This window comes from Idiotropiscis lumnitzeri, chromosome 11 (assembly GCF_059441095.1).
Source record: "Idiotropiscis lumnitzeri isolate Australia: NSW breed Sydney's pygmy pipehorse chromosome 11, RoL_Ilum_1.0, whole genome shotgun sequence".
NCBI classification, from domain to species: Eukaryota; Metazoa; Chordata; class Actinopteri; order Syngnathiformes; family Syngnathidae; genus Idiotropiscis; species Idiotropiscis lumnitzeri.
Window position 1 is genome coordinate 2461892 of NC_142401.1, and position 22210 is coordinate 2484101.

At 41.7% G+C, this 22210-nt stretch overlaps 1 protein-coding gene across 3 annotated transcripts in view; it reads left to right on the plus strand.

Annotated features, from left to right (window-relative positions):
• Nucleotides 1-993: 993 nt before the first annotated feature.
• The window catches only part of LOC148326733 (contactin-3-like), a 38748-nt gene continuing 17531 nt past the window's right edge, over nt 994-22210 (plus strand). For all 3 annotated transcript variants that reach the window (XR_015845872.1, XR_015845873.1, XM_088310085.1), the window contains exons 1-8: nt 994-1422; nt 7308-7437; nt 9149-9284; nt 13985-14160; nt 17702-17800; nt 20521-20724; nt 21427-21529; nt 21751-21935. Coding sequence is in view for 1 of the 3 variants with exons in the window: in XM_088310085.1 (XP_088166211.1) it covers nt 7383-7437; nt 9149-9284; nt 13985-14160; nt 17702-17800; nt 20521-20724; nt 21427-21529; nt 21751-21935 (958 nt within the window). In the remaining 2 variants the exon portion in view is untranslated. The remainder of the gene's footprint in view (nt 1423-7307; nt 7438-9148; nt 9285-13984; nt 14161-17701; nt 17801-20520; nt 20725-21426; nt 21530-21750; nt 21936-22210) is intronic.

A 22210-nucleotide genomic window follows, 5' to 3' on the forward strand; every position in this document is an offset into this window, starting at 1 on the left:
CGCACCGACACGGGTTTTGCCCTGGAAGCTCGGCGCGCGCATCGACGCCTCAGTGTCGCTGGACCCATCACTAAACACAAGGCCAAAACAGGAAATACGAACCCAAAAACAACAAATACAGATCATGACAGATCAACAATTCATTTGAAATTAGGTGACACCATGAGAGTGAATTATTTAGATCAGGGGTGGGCAAACTTTTTGATTAGCGGGCCACAATGGGTTCTAAAATTTGGATGGAGTGTTTTGGTAACCTCACCTCATCGGAGAAGAAAAAAAAATACATTTAATTTGAAATGAAAGTGAACAAAAGCATTCCAACGATATATATGTCTTTGAATAACCACCGTATTTAGAGAATAAAACATTAACAAGGTTTATTTATTTCATTTTTTTCAAGTCTGGACATTTAACGGGCCGCATGTGGCCCCCGGACCGTAGTTTGACCACACCTGATTTAGAGCAATTCCTGTTCACCTGCTCTCAGTAGAAAAAAACATTTACCCTTAATTTAAGACCCCTTTTGTTGTCCTCAACGCATTTTAATGTGGCTTTCATTTGATTTGACCTTTTTTATTGAAATTGTACCCAGCAGCATAGTGAGCAAAAGGCTGTGACACATTGAGTAAAATTAGGAGGAGGGGAGCAATTAGGGGAGCGTGCATGCTATAAAAAAAAATAAATAAAAATAAAAGCCCAAGGTGCTTTTTCTTGCCACTTATGCACCTCCGCTGTTTTGTTCGCCAAGAATCCACAAGTTGCTGCATGTTGGTATAAATGAACATAAACCATTTGAAAAGTATTTCCAATAAAACCGATGAAGCAAATGCCTTTCCTGTGGCACTTTTTTTTGCCCCAAACCTCCTCCAATTTCACCTCATCAGGCTCGCACGCACTCCATTGGTGCGCGCGAGGGGGGGGGGGCGGGGGGCAGGTGCCGGGTGGCGCATTACGGTGCCGCAGCGCACACACACAGCAGAGCATTTCCACGCGTCACCAGTGGGCGCATGTTTGTGCGCCGCGCACGGGATGCGCACAGCACGTCGAGAATCGCCTGCACAGTCGCACCGCCGTCCTCGCCTGCTTGCTTGCTGGCCGCATCTGCTTGGAGTGGCAATTGGAGGAGACGATCGAGCAACGAGGAACGAGGAACGCGGAACGCCCCGCTAAACTGCGCCTATCACCCACCAACTGTGAAATCACGGCGTGGAGAAGGGGGGGGCGGATTTGTGGAGGTGGACGCGCACCAAGAGGGGAAGAGGATAAAGTAAAGAGCGCACGGAGCACGGAATAACATCTTCGGGTTTGCAGACTCACAAACGCCACTGCGAAGAATGTTTTCAGCACACTAGCGGATACTGGAATTACAATTAAAGCAGTTTCATCAAGAGGAAGACAAAAAAAAACTGCATCGCAAGGGAAGTAAGTATCCATGCGTATAGGCTTTAATTTGATTTATTAACCCGTTTTGGGGAGGGTGCGAAATGATATGCAAAGTTGACATGCGTTTTTTTTTTAAACCCAACGTGATCAACGTTGTGACAAGAAAACGGAGGAAGGCGCATCGATTCAGGGTGTGCATGCTGAGAGTGGTCACTCATGCACGATGCTGATGATGGCGTTTCGAGAGAAGTCTCAAATGGTTCGGATGGTCCAAGTGGGATTTCAATGGATGTGGCTCATTTCCTTCATCCAGCACAGATTCCATCTGGTACCACGCTGCTCAGTCACGCAGACAGCGAGCAGCAGGGCCACAAGAAAGGCTGCCTCCAACTTTCTTTGTTTTTACAGACACTGATTCCAGATTTAGCCTTTAGTCGGGAATTGTATTATTACATTGTTACTATCTACTTTTGTACAGCATCTTTCTTTGTGTTAACTCAGTTCACTTGCTCCCGAGCTGTTAGAAAGCCAACTCTAATATTATTTCCTCTAGAAATCGAATTATTCTCTCACGCTGGTCTGCAAACTTTGTTTGTTTTTTTTTTAACCTAGACCTGATCGAAAAACCAGCATCTTCAAAGTATCCCCTTATTCAGATGGGATTCGAATGCTTCTCCTTGCCGTTCATGTTTATTTATAGTCCTTTGCACATCATTTGAGGATATCAGGCAGCAGCTAAATGGGAGGTGAAACATGTCTTTGAAGCCATGCAGCAAATTATTCCATAGCCCAGCAAAATCCTGCATGGCACTGCAGGAGCGTCTTTTTATAGCACAATTTGCTTTCAAAACTATTTGGCAGGATGTGAATGGCAAATATACATCGACGCTGCGAGAGGGAGAAAAGTGACGATGATTCTAAGGGCCCGTGACTGGCAGGGGCTCAAGAAAATAGTATTTCCAATTTGCAGCAAGTGGTGGGGGCCCAAAGTGATTTTTTTTTTATATATCTCTGACAGCACTCCTGCAGCCAGTTTGCTCTGAGTTTGTTGTAAACTGAAAAATGATTTGGAAACTACACCAAGAGAGAAGAAGGGTGGAAAAGGTGTTAAAGGTACCGTGTGTGTTTTTTTGTTCGTCTTCCTTGGCCGCCAGTCGTATTGTTTGTTCCAGTATCTGAGACGAAGGTCTGGGGGATGTGCCTGGTTGATGATGGGATTGAGAAACGGTTGACTGCCTCCCTGTCTTTTAAGTGAGCTCACTCCCATTCTGGGTGTCAAGCAGCAGCTGAGGGTTGCAGCCACGCTCAACACGGCTCAGGAGCCGCTCACTTGGGCCATGCCGCTGTCTTTGAGCCAATCGGTGCATTGCACGTGGAAATGCACACTCAGATGGCTGATACACACGCACACGCACATATGTACACACACACATATATATATATATATACATATATATATATATATATATATATACATAACTAATTAATCGCAAAAGAAATTCGGAATTCATTGCGATTAATCAGCTTGTAACAGATATCTATTTGAAGAAAATCTTGAAATTAATGCAAATTTTACGAAATATGAAGACTATTTTAATTCAGAGACTGTTCAAATAGCGTTCTTTGCTCCTGGAATATGATCTAGATGTCATCTTTACAGGCATTTTCTCGCAATTCAAGAATGTAACAATTCTCAAAACCTATAGAGTACATTTAGTTCTCTCACTCCATCAGTGGTGGTTTGCAAGGCCCAGTGGTAACTTGAGGAGGGAGTTTTGTTCTAAGATGATGTGCTAAAGATGGACAGCTAATATGGTACAGTACTTGAATTTGGCTTTGCAAAGTATGCAAATTAGTTTGGGAGTAAATAAAACTGAGTTAACTGAGCTAAAATATTTAAAGCAATCTCCAGAGTCAACACTTTAATTTTTGACAGCCCTAATATATATATATATATATATTTATATATATATATATATATATATATATATATATATATATATATATATTATATTAGAATAAAATTTTCATACATCCCCAGCTAAAATATATCTTTTCTGCAGAATGAAAAACAATGTATCTTTCAAGGAGTGAGACAGCAGTCTTGTGCTTATCATGCTCTCGATATTGTGTCATGCCATTTCAACTTTTAAGCGGCAAATCGACGCTGGAAATGAACTCAAGAAAATCAACGCTGAGAATGTGCATTTAGCCTGCTAAATACTTGAGCTTTGAAATTCATTGTTGGAGTATCAGGGCAATTCAATCAAATAACTTGATATTTGCGATGCATAATCGTCATGGAAATCAAAAGCGGCACCGGCGCGGCACAATCAATACCTTACAATTACTTCTCGGCTTTTCTTTTCATCAAGCTTTGCGCTGATGCCTGATTCGTGAAACACAGACATTAAACCCCGACTTTATTTGTTAATCACTTGAGTTCTTTTTTTTTTTTCCTGCCCTCTGCGGATTATGTGAAATGGGCTGCTGCGCAGGTCTTGAGTCAGAGTAAATTAGGAGGCATCAGCGCACGACTGACTGTGAATCTTCATTCATAGGCAAAGCAGCTGTGCGCAGCATCCCTTGGTGGTGGATGCGTGCGTGTCTTGCGGGTTATTTTAAAGAATGAGTTCAGCGAGAAGGCTGCAACCTTTCAAGGAAAATAAGACACTGGAAAAAAAAAATAATGCATTTCACCAACAACGCTACCCTCAAGGGTTCGGATGATGTCGGCGACCAACAACAACAGCCCCGCTAATCAACAAATCATCTCATTTAGTGTGAGATGCATTTCAGGCCCGTGACTGCGATGAAGTCTGCAGAGGTGAATGTGAAACGTCTCATTATATCCTGCACCGCAATTTTGTGCTCATGAGAATATCGGAAAAAAAAAATCCACCCACTCGTTCATTAACATGGTAAAGTTGTACTTTTGTTAATTTTTCTCTTCTGACAAAAAAACCTCAACGTTTGCGGTTCTTTATAAATGTACAGTTTTGGAAGTCTCTTGATATAAATTTGTCTTTTTAGAGTACCGAATTTTCCGGTCTATAAACCGCTACTTTTTTTTTCTGGATTTTGAACCATGCGGCTAATACAACGGTGCGGCTTTTCTGTGGATTTCTTTTTCACCACTAGGGGCGCTCTATAGTTCAGAAAATAAATAAATAAATAAATCTCGATTTGTTTTTTCTCTTGGGTCTGTTCTGTTTTAATTCGCAAAGTTGTTGCCGTTTTAACAATCGTTTATTTTCCTTTATGCCCATTCACAGTACAAAATCATTCTGCACATGCGGTAAATAACAATTTTTTTTTCAACACAGAAAACTGCAGCTTATAGCCTGATATGGCTTTTATTTCATTTTTGTTTTTTTTTTCCAAAAAGAGTCGCTGCAGCTTTTATGCGGGTGCGCCTTATAGTCCGCAAAATACGTTAACCTAAAACAATAAAGAGTTTTTAATACTTAGCACAATACAATGGTTTGCAATGGTAATCGAAATCAGTTTAATGCTCAAATGCAATGATTGTTCTCCTTGAATTTCACAAAATAAAAATGTTTATAAAGTAAGTTTGTATTTCTCAATTTATTCTTCACCATCCTGCATCCCTGAACTTGAAAATGTTTCAGAGTTTGAATATTAACGCTTGATCATTTTCAGACTTCTTTCCAGTTTGACATTCCCGTTCGACATGTTAAAATGTTGACATTGGAATTCAGCGAGCCCTCATAAAGTGCGTCACGGTGCCGGTCGCTCTCTTTTTAACGCGCCGTCTAACACGTTTTCTCAGCACTGTATTTCGCAAGCTTTCAAGTGAAGCGCCTCGCAAATGTGTCAAATCAGCAGAGACTCGGCGCCACTGAAAACAACAAAACAAGAAACTTGCAGCCAAAGTTATTCTGGGAGCGTTTTCTCCCTGGAACCTGACGCCTGGTGAACCCACGGGTTAGGAAAACTCGCGACGCAGCCCATCGACAGCGGATGGCAGTTCTTAATACCGAGCCACTGAGAAATGCAGCATTTTTTTTTTGTCTGCTCGAATTCGCAACCGTGTAATTCAATGTGATGGTTTCTCTGACTGGCAAAACTCAGAAATAGAGCAAATCCACTCTTGCTGTGACTGCATTTGCGCCGCACGAGAGGAACAGTCTCCGGCAGTTTCGTTCCGACGACGCTGGCCATTCAATTAAACTCAACTTTTAATGTCGTCGCATTGTAGCGTTCGTGCTTGCTCAGCACTTCAATGCTCTTCTTTCCGCAATTTACAATTTGTTCAAAATGGGACTTTTTATGAGGAATTCCCAAAATAGCGCAGGGTTAATCACCACAACCGGGTTATGTTGTAAGGATGAGGGGCTGGCTTGGTTTCTTAATCCTGAGAGGCATATCAGTTCCCACTTACTGTGATGTAGGTCAGAGCTTGAGCAAAGCCCCTTCTGTGCGACGGATACCACAATTGCACTCGTCAAGGCGCCGTGCACATACGCAGCAGAAAACTTTTAAAGACCATTTCGATCATTGAATCGGGTCGATTTGGTCTCGATGCTAGACACACTGTAAGTTTTTTTTTTTTTTTTATTAAGGTGCTCCAAGGCTGCCTCGCTTGAACTTTTTGACCGTAGAAAACCTGAACAGAACGGAAAAAATGTATTCACAAAATCATTGCACGCCTTTGAGTCTCTGTAGGTCTGTAGCCACACCCCCTCTCTAAACCCGTCTTCTCATCTGCATTCGTATTCACTTATTTCTGACCATGTTTATCTTTGATGGCGTATCATTTTTGTATATTTTCTCTCTATGCTAAATAATTTTCAACATATATTCAAGAATGGAGTGGTCGACTGGTTAGCACGATCGCCTCATTTTCTGGAGGTGCAGGGTATGATCCCAGCTCCGTGATCGTTCGGTGCCTATGTGGCTTTTCTCCGGGTACTCGGGTTTCCTCCCACATTCCAAAGACATGCATGGCTGGTTGATTGGACACTCCAAATTGTCCCAAGGAATAATTGTGAGCGTGATTGGTTGTTCGTCTGTGTGTTTCCTGCGATTGGCCGGCAGCCACTTTAGTTTTCTACGGCCCGAAGACTCGTGATGGGAAAATGAGGCTTCAAGATGATTCATTAACCAGTTGTTGTGTTTGATTGATTGATTTTTGGCTTCCGCAGATTGTCTTCTTGGTTTCAAGATAACGCCAGTGGACAATTGATCAAATTTCCATTGCGTCTTTAAAACAAGAGTAAAAATGATCACAAGAGCTTCACGAAGCTTCATTTGTCCATCACCGCTTAGAGTCATGAAATTCGAACAGACTGAACAGATGTGAGTCTTCTTTTTTCGGACGGCTTTTCGTTGCCAAATGTATATTTTCAGACTATTGGCAATCCTTTACAATTTCCTTCCCCGTCGTTATTATCCGTGGCATTACATGTTCATCGGAAATCTAAAGTGTGTGGACATAATTGGCGTTTGCTTGCAGTGACTTGAACACCCAACTCTTTGTTCAAGTGTGAAGTGGCGTTTTGCAGAGTTCTGGTATACACAGTCTGCCAGCTCCTATTAATAGTCAAATAGGGAGAGAGTAAGTATCTTTTGAGGTCATTCATTCCCTTCCTCACTTCTCTTTTAAGCCGGAGATATGAGCTTGTTAGGCAGGATGAGAAACACGCATAGTCGAAGAAAACACACCCATTAAGCAGCTGTTTCTTCTTCAGTGCCACCTGAAAATTGCACTGACGGGTTTGCACCCCAGATATGTTCAGCTATTTTCTCCAATGTTGCTTCCGGCTTCCATTCGACTCGCTTCCCATATTTTGACTCCGGAATAACAACGACGAGTTTTCACACAGTCTTTTTCATAACTACTTGCTGTATTTCTGTCAGAATGTCACATTTTAATCACATCTCCAATTGCTTCCCTTCAGATTAAAACTCTTGTATTCACGAGGCGAGAATTCCATTCACAAGTCATTGGATGAGAGTCCCATTAGCAACTCAAGATGGCGTTACCATGGAAACAAATTGTTCTCCTATCAATCACGGGATGCCTTGCAGGTAAGAGAGTTGAAAGCGTTTGTGCTGAGGGACATTAACCTTGTTGCCATATTTTTTCATACCTCAAAACAAGTGATGATTTATAATTGCATTTTTTTGGGGGGCTTGCATGTGCGTGTCATTCTCGTATGCGCCGTGAACCTCTGAAGTCGATTTTCCAATTAAAAGTCGTGTAGACTTGGAATCTCAAGTTCTTCGTAAGATAGAAACCCAATTAGTGCATCTGTAAACAAGTCCGGGGACATCTCCAATGAGACGGCGCTGATAGAACGACAATATGATGTCCTTCACTTTCCCCGAGAGGACCGTCTTAGCACACATAAGCAGCAAACCGTCAGGGCCAACGGGGAGGCCAATCACCATTCCTGTTCATGAGCTGTCCAGATCATTATCGGGACCGTGCAATGAATCTCGCCGCTCATTTAGGCTCCATTCAACACGGGTTCTCTCTCTGTCCTTGTGGCCGCTTGGGACCCGAGAGACGAGCACCAAATAACACGCTCTGCTCTAATGCCGAATTAGTTCGATTGTCTGGTGAGGCCATGTGACTGAATGCTTCGGAAGCCGTGAAAATCCCGACAGTTGGGGATGCTCCTGATGTGTGTCAACGCTTTTATACTCCTCTAGAGGGCTGCGATTAAATGTCGATCAATCTTTCATTTTGGAATGAAATATTTGTGATTGATTTACCGTATTTTACGGACTATAAGGCGCACCTTTATAAGCCGCAGCAACACCCAAATAAATAAATAAATAATTTTTAAAAAAAGATATACAAGCCGCACCAGGCAATAAAAAATGAAAAAAATGAGTTGTTTACTGCATGTACAGAGAGATGTTGTTCTGTTAATGCACGAGAAGGTCCATAAAACAGTGCCTTTTAACACGGCAACAACTTTGCTCTTTAAAACTGAACAGACCCAAGAGAAAAAAAAAAATCGAGATTTATTTAGCGTATTTTAGCGCCCCTAGTGGTGAAAGAAAAATCCACAGAAAAGCAGCACCGCTGTATTAGCCGCATGGTTCAAAATCTCGGAAATAAGTAGCGGAACAATGATTTTGATGAGTTTTGATTGTGCGGCGTGCAAGCAGTCGGGCGGCAATTATTTTTCCTCTGACCGCTTGTTGGCTCTGCCTTCATTTGACACCAGATTTTGTTCCACTTGCCTACCTTTGAAGCTCTGAGAGTTGCGTTCGCCCATACAGCCCTTCGTTATGTTCTCGGAGAGCGTGACATAGATTATCTGACTCTTCTTTACTTATCAAGTGCATTGCTTACAAGGAATTATTTATCACGGAGACCTTCCTCCTCTTTCGTCTTTGCGATTGTATGATTGCGATTATTCATGGGATGCTACACCAATGTATACAAGGTGGGTGGAATTCTACCTTGTGTCGTATTTTCACCGTAATGAAAGCAGTATATGACTTATTGCGAACATTTGTAATCATTTGCATTTTCGTTTTGAAGCCGGATGAGCCAAATATGTCTGCATATGCAGTTAAAGCCCAAGATAAGCGGGATGCATTTTCCTCGCTGCAAGATAAGCAAATAATACACACAGCGCACCATGGGAATAGGCCGAGTGCATTTCTCCTTGGGAAAGAAAAAGCACAACCAGGAGGAAAAAAAAAAAAAAAGAAACGCAAACCAAAAAAAGCAGTCCCGTCAGTCTCGGTGCGATCCGTAACTTTTTGGCTTTGTCTGCAGCCTTTACAGACGATGTCATATTTCAAGGGCCGAGATTGAGGACGGAACCGGTCGACCTCATTTTGCCTATCAACACCCCCAACCAGCAAGCCACCATTTTGTGTGAGGCAGAAGGGAGCCCAACTCCTCAGTACAGGTAAATAAGCCCGTCACAAAAAGTCAATCTGCTCCGTGCTACACAACCGCACACGTGGGGGTGTGTGTGTGTGTGTGTGTCCGCTTTTCCCACAAAAAAAAAATAATTGTTTGGTGGTTGCAAAAAATGAAATCTGGATCCAGATATATTTTTTAGTTTTTTCAAAATATTTATAAATATATTTCGTGCAAATTCTTCATGTAAATAAAATGAGTAAATTCAACCAGAACATTTTTCATTGCACAGCGGCTGTTGAATTTGCCAAAAAAATGTTGCTACCGATCGAGGATAACTTTGGTTTGGTCAATTGTTTAATCACCTGCTTATGTTTTGGAAAAAAGGTCTACGTTGCAGCATATGTTCATGTTGGTAACATGTTTGAAGCGATTTCCTGCGTTGGGATTCTGCTGGCGATGTTGTGGTAGATTGTGTTTCGGTGCTTGGTCAGCAGCGTGTCGATGCACAGCTCGCAGGAGAGCGGGTGCAGTAACCTTGTGAGTGACGTTACTTTAAACACAAAAGTGTCGGAGGAATGTTTTGCTGAAAAAAAAAGGTGGTGGGGCAGCTACAAAGACGCCAGCACGAAAATTGGAGAGAACAATAAATGTATGGGGTGGGAAGGGTCCTTAAAGGGGAAGTCAACCCCAACATTTTTTTTTCTCTTTTTTTCCAATAACATGTTCTATGCGCCTCTACAATCGAAACATGGCATTTGGATGAATATGACAGCCATTTTTGCCTTTGTCGACTTAAAATGACATCACAGTGGGTGGTCGGATTTTGCAGCTTAATTTATATTCCACAAATGCAATATTAATCAGAATGTCACGTTTGGACCAGTGGCGGCACATAAAATTTTTTTTGCCAATATTTCTTTTTAATTTTTGGGGGGGTTGACATCCTCTTTAATGTTTCCACTGGCTTTCCTCAGTCGTTTACCGGTGTTGGCTTCGTCCAGGGTCAGCGTCATTATTTTGATACTTAATCGGCTTAAACCTTTTTTCAGCCTACCAAACGCCAATGATATTTGCACTTTCTATTCCTTTCACACGCTGACTCATCAAATGACGGGAAATTAATTTCGACCCGTCCGTTCCTTCAAGGTACACTCATCACAATGAGTCAATACTGCCATGAAAAAAATTAATTGTTGCCAAATGTCCGATCAGAATGCAAAGGTTTCTCGAAATCTCAGAAGAATTGCTCGGATGAATACGGTGTTGTCGGTATGACCAAATGTGACAACGTAGCAAAGATGCTGCGTTAAGGTATACGAGAATTAGCGACTATCCAAGCTTCTCGATCCCGCGAGTGTATGGAGAGGAGCCCTGACAGAGTGGCTTTTGATAAATAGTCCAGTGGCGCCACGCCGGAGCTGCAAGCTGGGCTTTATGAATACACCTGTCACTGTGTTTACTATGAATCTGCTGTAACGCAAGATCAAGGACACAGCAGTGATTGGGAAAGAAAAAAAAAAACACTGGATGGTCTCCTATCATGAAATGTGACTTGAAGCAGATTTATGGCGTTGGCTGTGTTCATGGCGCTGCACCAGGCATAATTACAAGTGAGGGTGTTTCAAGATGAAGATGTTTGCTCTCAATTCACTCGCAGCACTTGGGCAGAAGAAAAACAGTCACTCCAATTATGTAAACCGGGATCCTTTTGAGACGAGAGCCTGCATTTATCTGCACACGAGTATTTTCCGTTTTTTTTTTTGTAACTGAAAGATGTGATTGTGGGGCAGATGTGCACGGGAAGCTTTTTTTTTCTATCCTGAATGTAAAAAAAATCTGTAAAACGCATGCACTTAACCTAGCACTTGATGAGCAACTTTCAGGATAGATTCCTTTTCAAATTCAAAATCAAGGTGCGCAAAATGGGCAAGACTCGAAATTATAATAATCTTTGCTGAGCAGTTGTGAATCCATGACTTCATTTGAGGAGCAATGTTTTACTATTGCGGATTGTTTTTTTTTTTGAAGCAAGGATTTTATTAAACAATAAAAATATGATCCACCGTCATGTAATTTTGAGAAAACTCAACAAACAAATAATAATAAGTGTGATATAAATATTCACTTTCTTACTTACTCAATTCTACATCCATCTCAGCGTAGTGCAATTTCTTTCCGTTTCTGTTGAGCGAGTAGATTTCCTCTCCAGACTCCAGACGCTTATTTGCCTGCTATTTTGATTTTCAACGTTGGATCTTCTCCTCTTTAAGACGTCTGTAAAAAAGGGACTCGATCTCCCAAGCAATTCACAAAAAAACCGGAGTGAGCATCTTAAGTTAGCTTAGCAATTAGCATAGCTTTTCCCATCATCAGAACGATACTTTTTAGAATTCTACCAATTTCGCCGCCACAGAAGCAATGATTACTGACTATGGTGCGACTCCGCAATGTGTTTAGTGGCAGAATTAGCCAAGTGAAGCTCATTGCTAGCTAGCCGAAGTAGCCTCTTTTTATTTATTTTTTTTTTTTTGAGCAATGTAGAATTTTTTTTTTTGGTCGAAGTGGTGGTTGACTGTCAGTTTTCACTTCTTGCTAAATGCAGCCATGACAAAATCTGAAGTCAAAACGAAGATCCTGAAAAGCAGTTTTGAATGAGCACTGTGGTGTGTGCGTGTATATGTGCAGTCGATGGCATGTGCGGCCCCAGTAGAGGTCTGGCCTCAAGGAAAGCCAGATGAGATGGTTCAGTCAGCTCCAGTCCAGTCCCCAGTCTGTTTGATGAGACTTCATGCAAAATGTATGTGATAGCCAAGGTTACGGCGAGGTCACTCACGAGCCTCACATCTGGCTGCGCCTACAGCACAGCTCAAAGAAAATAGGACTGTTGGATTTATAGTAAGCTCCCCTCGGACTCAAGCTCCATGACGCGAGATACAATACAGTTTATTTGAGTTCAGGTTTCGCATGCTTTGAGGCCGTACCTGTTCGTATATGAATGTACTCTACACACAATTTCAGATTTGCCAAAACTCTCATTTCAGTGCCAGGAAAATGGTGATTCAAGTGCGATATTCAGGAAACACTCCACTTCATTGTCAGTCGTGATTTGCCATTGCTGTTTGCTAGTGATGGGTCGATGAAGCTTCAAATCTGCGTCATGAACCAGTTGTAGTATTTTTAGACTCCTCTAGATGGCACTGTCTCTACAACATTGGGCTGAAAGCGCAATGAATTGCCATTTTTAAAACCTTTATTTAAACCAACAGGGCCATCTAGAGGACTCCAAAATACAGCAGCTGGTTCATGAAGCAAAATTGAAGCTTCATTTTCCCATCACTACTGTTTGCTTTATTTTGCATTTTCTATTTGAAGCATCACAGCCACTTTGATGCCAAGAATGAAGGCGATATTTTCTTTAACTCATTCATACCAGTAAAAAAAATGTAAAAAAAGTAAAAAAGAGTAAAAAAAATAAATATAATGGACATTTGACGTCTTTAGCCGTCAATGGTAGTAAATGAGTTAATTACATACAGTAATATAAATAATACAGTGACATGGTTTTTTTTCACCCACATTTTGCCGCTCAAATAACATGCACACACACATGGACACGAACACACACCTGCACACACAAGTGGACTTTCAATAATAATGAGCATCCAATCAGTAAGACAGACAGTTGCACCTTGGCTGTATTATTAACACAAGCGTATGGCAAAATCACGCTTTTCGCATTGCAATTTGAAAAAAAAAGACCCCGATAGTGTCTGACCACCTGCAATGTTTCCTAGCGAGAAAAAAAAAATGCCAGCTAACAACACAAACAGTGACCTGAATTTAAATGCAGCATAAATGAGGCCTTTTAATGATAATGTGTTGATGGTGAGTGGTAGAAGAAGAGAAATTGAAAACACATCGTTGTTTAATTAAGGGATGATGCACTCGAACTACTGCAACATACAAGAAGAAGTGGGAGGGTTCGGTTTGTTAGGGACTGATTTTCTTTTTTTTTTAAGATACTGAAATTAATAGATAATTCCAATGTAGTCGGAAGGTCGTGAAAAAAAAGGTTCATGGTGATCAGTGTGCAATAATGTTGACAGTACAGAATGGAGGGCAATGTGATATTAATCAATCCCTCGCAGGGTGGAATTAAACGTTTTAACCCATTAGCCTGCGCCGTGGAAAGTTTGTTTTCAAAGATTAAATCAAAACAAGCTTTCAGAATTTATTGAAAAGAATTTTCAAGTTTTTTTTTCCAGTTTTGACTTCTGATCACCTGAAGCTCACAATTCTTGAAAAAAAAACAAAAAAACATGCAGTCGTTCAATTCAATTCAATTAACTGTTGGAGACGGACAGCGGACGGACATTTCTACCAACAAGAAAGCCAGAAATACTCAACCTTCGACTCAACCGGGAATTTCTTTCATCACACGCTGACAGTTTTCCTTTCAGATACAATTAAAATATAAAAAATGTTTTTAAACTTGCATGGCAAGCTAAGCAATTACTAATGGCCGCAAGGATGTTGCTTATTTGATTGAAGTCAAGAAATAAATAAAGGAAACCATCACGACGTACTCACAAAAACACAAAAAGTTTGTCTTCCTAACTCTAAAATGCTCTCCAATTTGTCTGTTTGTTGTGGACACAGCACGATATTGATCTTTGTGATAAATACTGAGTGCGCATCTCCTGGGGGCCCCGCTCCTGATTGTGTTTGCGTTTTTTTTTTCAGATGGTCACTCAACGGAACACTCATTGATCTTGAGAATGACTACCGGCGTCGCATGTCTGGGGGCAGCCTGATCATTAGCAACCTGGACAAGGACCAAGACTCGGGGATGTACCAGTGTAAAGCCTCCAACACGAGGGGCTCCGTCCTGAGTCGGAAGGCGAGCGTCCAATTTGCATGTGAGTAGCAATATCTCTGGCGAGACTCTTGACTCGCTTCGTCTGGGTATCTCTTTTTAGGTCCTCCTGATGTGCATGTAACGCGTTTGCGGTCGAGGGCTTCTTGAATTTAATATTCAGTTTGCTTCCACGTACATTTTCGCGGGCCTGATGGTAATCACAAGAAACGGCAGACGCAACAAACACTGCGGCAAAAGCAGCTTCTCAACTCCATTGATTCTAATTAGTGCTCTGACAGTTTCGATGCGCAATGAAAACTGACACATAGTTTGCCGAGTCAGAAGGAAGGCACCGTGATCCGGACTTAAAAGGAGACCAGCTCCTCTAATATTGAAGTAATACGACATTTGTCGACTACGTAAATATCAGTCACATTTTTCTGTGTATTCTAGAGCAGTGTTCCCCAAGCAACGGCCCGCGGGCCACTTTGGGCCGGGCTTCGGCGGGCCACACAGATGAAAGAAAAAATAACTTGCAGTACTTCTGGCTTAAGTATTTGACGCTAAAAAATATGTTATTTTGAAAAGTGACAGGCTTCTTTCTCTCCGATGGACAATTGGTGCAATGGATCATTTTGACTCGTGATCCCCCCCCAACACCAGTTGCCAATCCGCAAAATTTATGGACTTGTATGAACCGATCCACGGCTGATAAAAATTTGGGGACTGTGCTAGAGGACACATCTCTTCAGTTTTTTTTTTGCTCCACTGCCTCTCATTCGAGGTATCCAAAACAGAAAAGCCATGAGGTGGGCTTTTCACTTCCTGACGAGCACTGCAAAAGAAGCTCTCTCCATTTGATCAAGACGTCTGACTATTGATTATGCCCCAAGGATGAAGACCCTTTAAACGTCCTCTCGCAAGCTGGCCTGCCATTATCCTCGTGGTCGTGTAATGAATCGTCCATGCGGGGGGTTGGCTGAAGAGCATCGCTGCTTGACATTTATTGTCTTCCAAATGGACAGTGAGGAAGGTCTCGGAGATCAGCCGTGGTGATGCACTTTCTGTGCGTAATGAGGGCAATGTTCCGAAATAGAAACAGTGTGAGTCCTTTCTGCCCAGTGTCCTTTTCAGGCCAGTTTAGAGAGCCAAATTTCCAAAGGAAATTTCCACATCAGCATGTTTTAAATGTCAATGATAAATTACGATGAACCGTTCATTCCAAGCACTTCCGACCTCTTTGAAGGAAAATCAGCAAGTGTTTATATTCGTGGGGTGTACAAGTTATCTAAAGTCGTTTGAGAAAGTGTTACGAAAAAAAATTATTTTTCTGGAAAATAGCAAGATGTTTCTGTGATGCAATCATTTAAATCCTGAGTCAAGTCATATACAAATTTTTTTTTCCATCCTTTTTTTTATTTTTTTATTTCCGGGCCTCGCCTTTTCAGGCAAAGTCATTCTTGAAAGAATCACTGCAACTACAGTGAGGTTAGCCTCAAGCAAATACAGTGTGTGATCAGTTCACTCGAGTGAAGACCAAAATTTTTTCTGCCACAAAGCCCCCAGAAAGCTTTTGGCCTCTAATGGAAAATCGTTACCCCGTTAGGTGACATTTTCTTTGACAGGGTTAATGAGATTATGTATTTTTTTTAATTCACTCTTCTAAAAAAAGAAGAGAGATTTAAACAATATGACTAATCCTAATTAAATTATTAAAATACAAATTAATTAGATAAAACTCGATTTTTAGCAATTTCCATATGGAAAAACAAACAGGCTAAGAAAGAAACTGCAAAAAAAAAAAGAAAAGAAACTCAAGGCCAAAAGTGTTCCAATCCTTTAGCCCTTAAAATTGAACTCCAACAAAAATGTAACTAACTACCCTTGATACTCGTTGAAACGTGTCTAAATCTCCAAAACGATTCACAAAGGCACCCAGCCGTAAATATAAGGCCACGTGTCTGTTCAAACAGATCAGTGCAATAACCTCGCCGTGACATCAAAAGAATTGCCCCAAGGCATCTGCGACCCTTTGTGGCAATGTACAAATCGCTGTATGGGCAAAAAAAAAACAGGACGGTTTTGTACATTATGGCCCACTAGCCTTTTACTAAATGGTCACACGCTATCTGACCCGTACCGGTGCAATATGTACAAATGTAGTGGAGGTAATGGTGCATCTGAAATACAAAAAAAAAAAAAAAACTCTGAAAAAAGCCTCACCTGAGTGGGGTATTTTGTAATTTCCAGTGGCGGGCGGTCAAGGCCTTCTGCTGGTCGAACATAATCAAGAAATCATGATCGTATTCTCCACATTGATGTCAGAATATATCCTAGTGTTGATTTTTTTAGGTTAGAGTTTTTATCCAATCAGAATTCAGCGAGCTTGTCTTGCTAGGCAGATTTCATAATACCAGTAGCATGCAATATTTTTCTGAGAACTTCAGATAGAATCATGCGGACATCTGTTCTGTCAAAGCCAAGGAGCTTTCAGAGTTGATAGTCAGTTGCGATAGCCAATCAGATCACGAGTTGATGACAGTAAAGCCTTCTCGCTAGCCTCACGTTGAAGGTGATAAACGAGTTTTGTGATTGGATACTCACTCGTGAAAGTCGTCACTGGCGACCATTTGACAAAATTAAAATATATTCTTCATTTTCAAAACCACAATGGCCGAAGGAGGGAATTTTACTGCAGATACACTTGCGACACCATTTTCAAATCGGACCTTTCAAGAGAAGCGAGATCGTCCAACACTCACTCACTACTGTGCTAGTGCGATGAACTCATCAAGGCAGCCCGCTGCGATCACAAGGAAGTCACCTTTGTCTCCATTTCAAGTCGGCCATCTCCTCCCGTGACCCTCGTGTCCTGTCGTGACTTGGCAGCACCGTTTGGTTCCACTGCGGTCATCATTAATCTTAGCAACGCCCCGTCCCACTTCTCGCCATAATCTTCTCCCCCCTAATTTCCCTTATCGGTCACACTGACTTTTCTTTTGTTTATGTTTGGAAGGCTTAGCCCGCGGTCCGTTCGCCGGAGGCTGCGGGCAGATTAGAGAACGGACAGCAGTGTCTTACCTCACGTCGGAGGTGGTTTATCATCCCAGGTTTGGGTTTCGTCTGCCAGAAAGTGCTTGTTCATTTGAAAGGGAGAAGTTGTGCCGGCCGGGGGAAGCTGGCGCTTTTAAGTGCGAGATTACACCACATTTAATAATGATGCTTCTTATGGCTGCTGGCAGCGCAAACTCATTTGTCATGCATGCTCCCAAGTGTTTGCTCAGTCCGCGCGCCGCCTAATCTTTTCCTCGTGCAAAACAGTCAACGTCACACGGCGATATCTATCTCTTTCATCAGCGCTCCAGATGCTTTCAAAGCATTATGGGCTGCCGGGAGATGTCCCAGGGCAACCAATGATGTCCTATTAAAGTCCCATGGCTCAAAGTGGAACATCAAATGCATGCCTCAGTGAAGAAGTGAAATCTAGGGAGCCGACGTACATGATCCTGAACACATTGTCCGATATTGTTAGCCATTTTCCGATTTATTATTTTATTTTTTTTGTGCCGCCTTCTAAATCTGGTTTTATCTTATTTCCTCAGATCTCGATAACTTCAAAACGCAAACGGTGAGAAATACAGTCAACGTCCGAGAAGGTCAAGGAGTGGTTCTTTTATGTGGCCCGCCAGCACATTCTGGAGGTAATTGAAGTTTTTTTTTTAGATTTTGTCGTTTTGAATCTTACTGTATGTTGTGATATGGCTTGCAAAGATTGAACAGTCGATTTCATTTGGGCTACGTTCACACCAAATCCGTTTGAGCGGTCCGCTTTGCTTACTTCGCTGGCGTTTCACCGCAAAGGTGTTTACGATGCAGCCGCTTTCTCGTGCTCATGGGGGAGGGACTTCGCTTTGTGACGACCACAACGTTTCCAAACAAGAACAAGGAAAAAAATGGTTTCGACATCGCTTTTAAGTGGCCGACGCGTTGCTGAAGCCATGTTGGTAACATTTCAAAAGTTAAGTAAAAAAAAATTAAAAAAGAAAAAAAAAAAAAAATCGAAATAAAGTTTACGATTTTGCAGAAAGGGCAACTGGAAGAATTTCCGGTGCTTCGCTCTTCGTCCCACCGCTCCAAACGTATCATTTGCAAAGGTGCGGCTGTCCGCGCGAACTCCATTGATTTCAATTCATGCTATCGTAAACGTTCACAAGGTATTTGGTGTGATATTGTAGCGATTATGAAGGGTACAGCAATGACCTGACCCTGCCCCCATGCAAACACACACGCACACGCACACACACACACATTCTCAGTAGTCGTAAACCCGTTGTCCCAAATTTACCGACAAAGCTATTCCTTCGCAGACTTTCTTGGTCTGGATTTGCTTTGCCAAGTTTATTTGACTGTTGCCATTGGTTTTGTCTTCTGGAATAATTCAGCCAGACTTGTTTTTAGAAGAAAAGGCCAACAAATATTTTCTTAAATGACACTCCAAATAAAGATGAAGTAGTTTTTTTTTTTTCTTTGTGGGCATCTGAGCAGCTTGAACAATGGCTGCTGTTGAGTTTGCGTCTTTCTTCATACAGTAGCTTGCACGTTGGAACAGCCAATTTCCCACACAAGAGAAGCGTTTGTGGAACGGTGAATTGTGCAGCCGGTCTCTGGGATAATAGGCCCGAGTCGCTTGTGTGAAATACACTTTGACAGCTTTCTTCCCTGACACAGGCTTATGCGCAGTTGCCTGCTGTAACCGAAGCGCGATTCTGTATTGTCACATTTTTAGAAATGAATGAAAGGCAAGCCGGGGGGAGCTTGGTGTTGCTTTCTTTTGTCGGCCATGGCTTGCTCCTTTTATTTCGCATTTTGAAAGACGTGACATGAGCGTCAACTTCTTTTGACACCTGCAAAGCTCGCTATTCAATATTCTCGGAGATTTGAGGCGGGCTGATGCACTGTTAAAGTCTTATCGGACATCAATGAATGAGATTCATGGAAATTGGCCCGAATGGTCATACGGCGACCACACCAAAATAATCGCGCATAAACGGACCAAGGTAGCCTTGTGAAGGAAATGTGCTTCAAAAATAAAACTTGACTTATTTCATGTTTAACTTTATTTATATCCAGCTTTGTTTGATTTTAAAGATGACAAACCCCACCACTTTTACACGTGGACAACAGAATCTGTGAATCTGTGACTGTCTCATTGAGCTTTCGGCGCAACTCATAAGGGAAGCATGTTCGTGTCGTTTGTGTTACTTTTCAAAAAAATGCATTTGGATTTCATGGATGGCTGAAACTTCTTGCTCATTATTTGATGGGACAGCAACAAGCCAAACTGCATCAAGTCATAACACGAAACTCCCTCGCTTTGACTTTGAATCACGAGCAGGTGCAGTGAGAGCCGCCATTCAAAAACAATACATTATTGTTCAGACTATAAGGCGCAGTCTTGACAAGCGGGGCTCATTTGGGAAAGTTCCATATATTGGGCTATAAGGTGTAACGGGTTATAATGCGCCACAATGCACATCATGGGAAACACACCAATATAACAAATAAGTCAAACGTTATTCTACATCCATACATAAGGCACACCTGTTTATAAGGCTCACTGTCAGTTTTTGCGGAAATTAAAGGATTTTTGGTGCGCCTTATCGCCCGGGAAATACAGTACCTCTAAACTTGTACAGCATTTTTTCCAACTTGAGCCATTCTACTTGGTTTACATTTCACTAACGTTTAAATACTACAAAGCCGCCAATTATCTTTCATCCAAGCATTACTATTGTATATGTACTTCTTACGTAAAGATTAAAGTATTGAGTCGACTTGCACACTTGCGAGTATACAGTTTGCTCCGAACTTCTACATTGGGACTTTTGAAATATGTGACACCGGATTGTCAACTTTGTGTCTGTTTCGCTGCAACCAGGTCGGAATATCCACTCCTCCCCATAGTCTTCCCTTTGAGACTGAGCCTGAGATTACGTTCGGTGAATGACAGTTATTCCATGCCGGTTTTGACTCCTACCTCCGAAAATGATACACGCCGCAGGACTGCTCTTCGAATCGGTTGAGTGTGATTCTGTCAGAATTAGATCTGTATTCACCACGGCAGGTCATTACTTTCCTTATTGTTGAACCACTGCTGGTGAACAAACATTGACAAATGCTACTCCTCCAAGTCATTGTCTATATCCACTGTGGCTTTTTTTTTGTCTGTGTCCATGCCATCCATGAGCAACATTATTTCGTGACCTTTGAGATCTCACATCTCGAGGGAAGGCCTCTCAAACTTAACCGTGCTACATCGTACACGCTTTCGGTTTTTCCGTGCGGTGAAACGAGCTGAGCAGCACGGTGGCTGCGCAAACATTGAAAAAGTCAATTGAAGGCTTTTACTTTGTTTTTTCAGAGCTGACTTTTGCGTGGATCTTCAATCAATATCCCCATTTTGTCCAACAAGACAGTCGTCGCTTCATCTCGCAGGAGACTGGAAGTCTGTACATAGCCAAAGTAGAACCCTCAGATGTGGGCAACTACACTTGTGTGGTGAACAACACCGTCACAAAGGAGAAGGTGTTAAGTTCCCCGACGCCACTGGTCCTAAGAAGTGACGGTAAATGAACTACTTTGTTGTCCACCAGTTCACACACACCCACACACATACACACACACTTTGTATTTTCCGGACCATAAGCCGCTACTTTTCCCCTCGATTTTGAACCGTGTGGCTAATACAACAGTGCGGCTTTTCTGTGGGTTTTTCTTTCACCAGTAGGGGGCGCTCTATAGTTCAGAAAATACGCTAAATAAATCTCCATTTTTTTTTTTCTCTTGGGTCTGTTCTGTTTTAATTAGAAAGGTTGTTGCTGTGTTAAAAGGCACTGTTTTAACTATCTGTTCATGTACCTTTATGTGCGTTCACAATACAAAATCGTTTTCTACATGCAGTAAATAATTAATAATAGAAAACTGCGGCTTGTATACAGTTTTTTTTTTTTTGCTTATAATTATTATTATTATTTACCCTAAAAGGAGTTTGGCTTGTATTTATGTGCGCCTCATAGTCCGTAAAATGCGGTATATTGAATACAAATAAAGTCATAACTCACATCTTCACAGAAGTTAAATCTTTCCTAAGCAGGTATTTTCTTAATACCTTCCTTAAGTCTTTCCTAAGTTGCCTTGGTGGCCACTTATATTCTGCGTGCATAATTATTTTATTTGCTGCCCCCAGTGTCACCGTTTTCACTTCGATCCAGTGTGTATTCCGTGGCTACGATTCATAATTGATGTAAAAATGTTCTCCCTTTTTTAGGCGTAATGGGAGAATACGAACCCAAAATTGAGGTTCATTTCCCTGACTCGATTCCAGCTGCAAAAGAATCGCTGGTGAAACTGGAATGTTTCGCTCTGGGAAAGTAAGTCAGCATCATCGCGGCTCTGACATAAGCTCGTCCGTGCAATGGATTAGCGCTACTCGAGTTGATTTAAGGTTGCTCAAGCATCACATTATTAATTTTCAGATGAATCAATCCTTTTTAAAGCCTTTAAACGCTGATATGATCTTGTTCAAGTAAGCAAAAAAATAAATAAATAAAAATCATTGCCATTTTTAGAATGTTTTTCTTTTCTTCTTCAGTCCTGTCCCAGAAATCAGTTGGAGAAGAACAAGTGGTGTCCCTTTCCCAAGTAAAGTCAAAATGAAAAACTCAAACGCTGTTCTGGAAATACCAAATTTCCAGCAGGAAGATGCCGGAACTTATGAGTGCATTGCGGAAAATCGACGGGGCAAAAATGCAGCGCGAGGTCGTCTTTCATTCCACGGTCAGTACACACGCTGCTTCTGACGGTAACAACGTAATGAAATGCAAGAACGTAAAAGGAGGATTTTTTTTTCTACCACAAAAATATAACCGGCAACGTTGAATGAGCATTACCGTTTTTGTTTGTAAATTTTTATTGCCAACATTTGTAGGCCAAGCAACAAGCAAACCAACAACGACACCGACGTGTCTGCGTTTACAGCTTTTTGATTGTTCCTGTCACACTCATCCAGCCCCCGTAAACACACGTTTGAAAAAGTAATCCTCTCATTTATT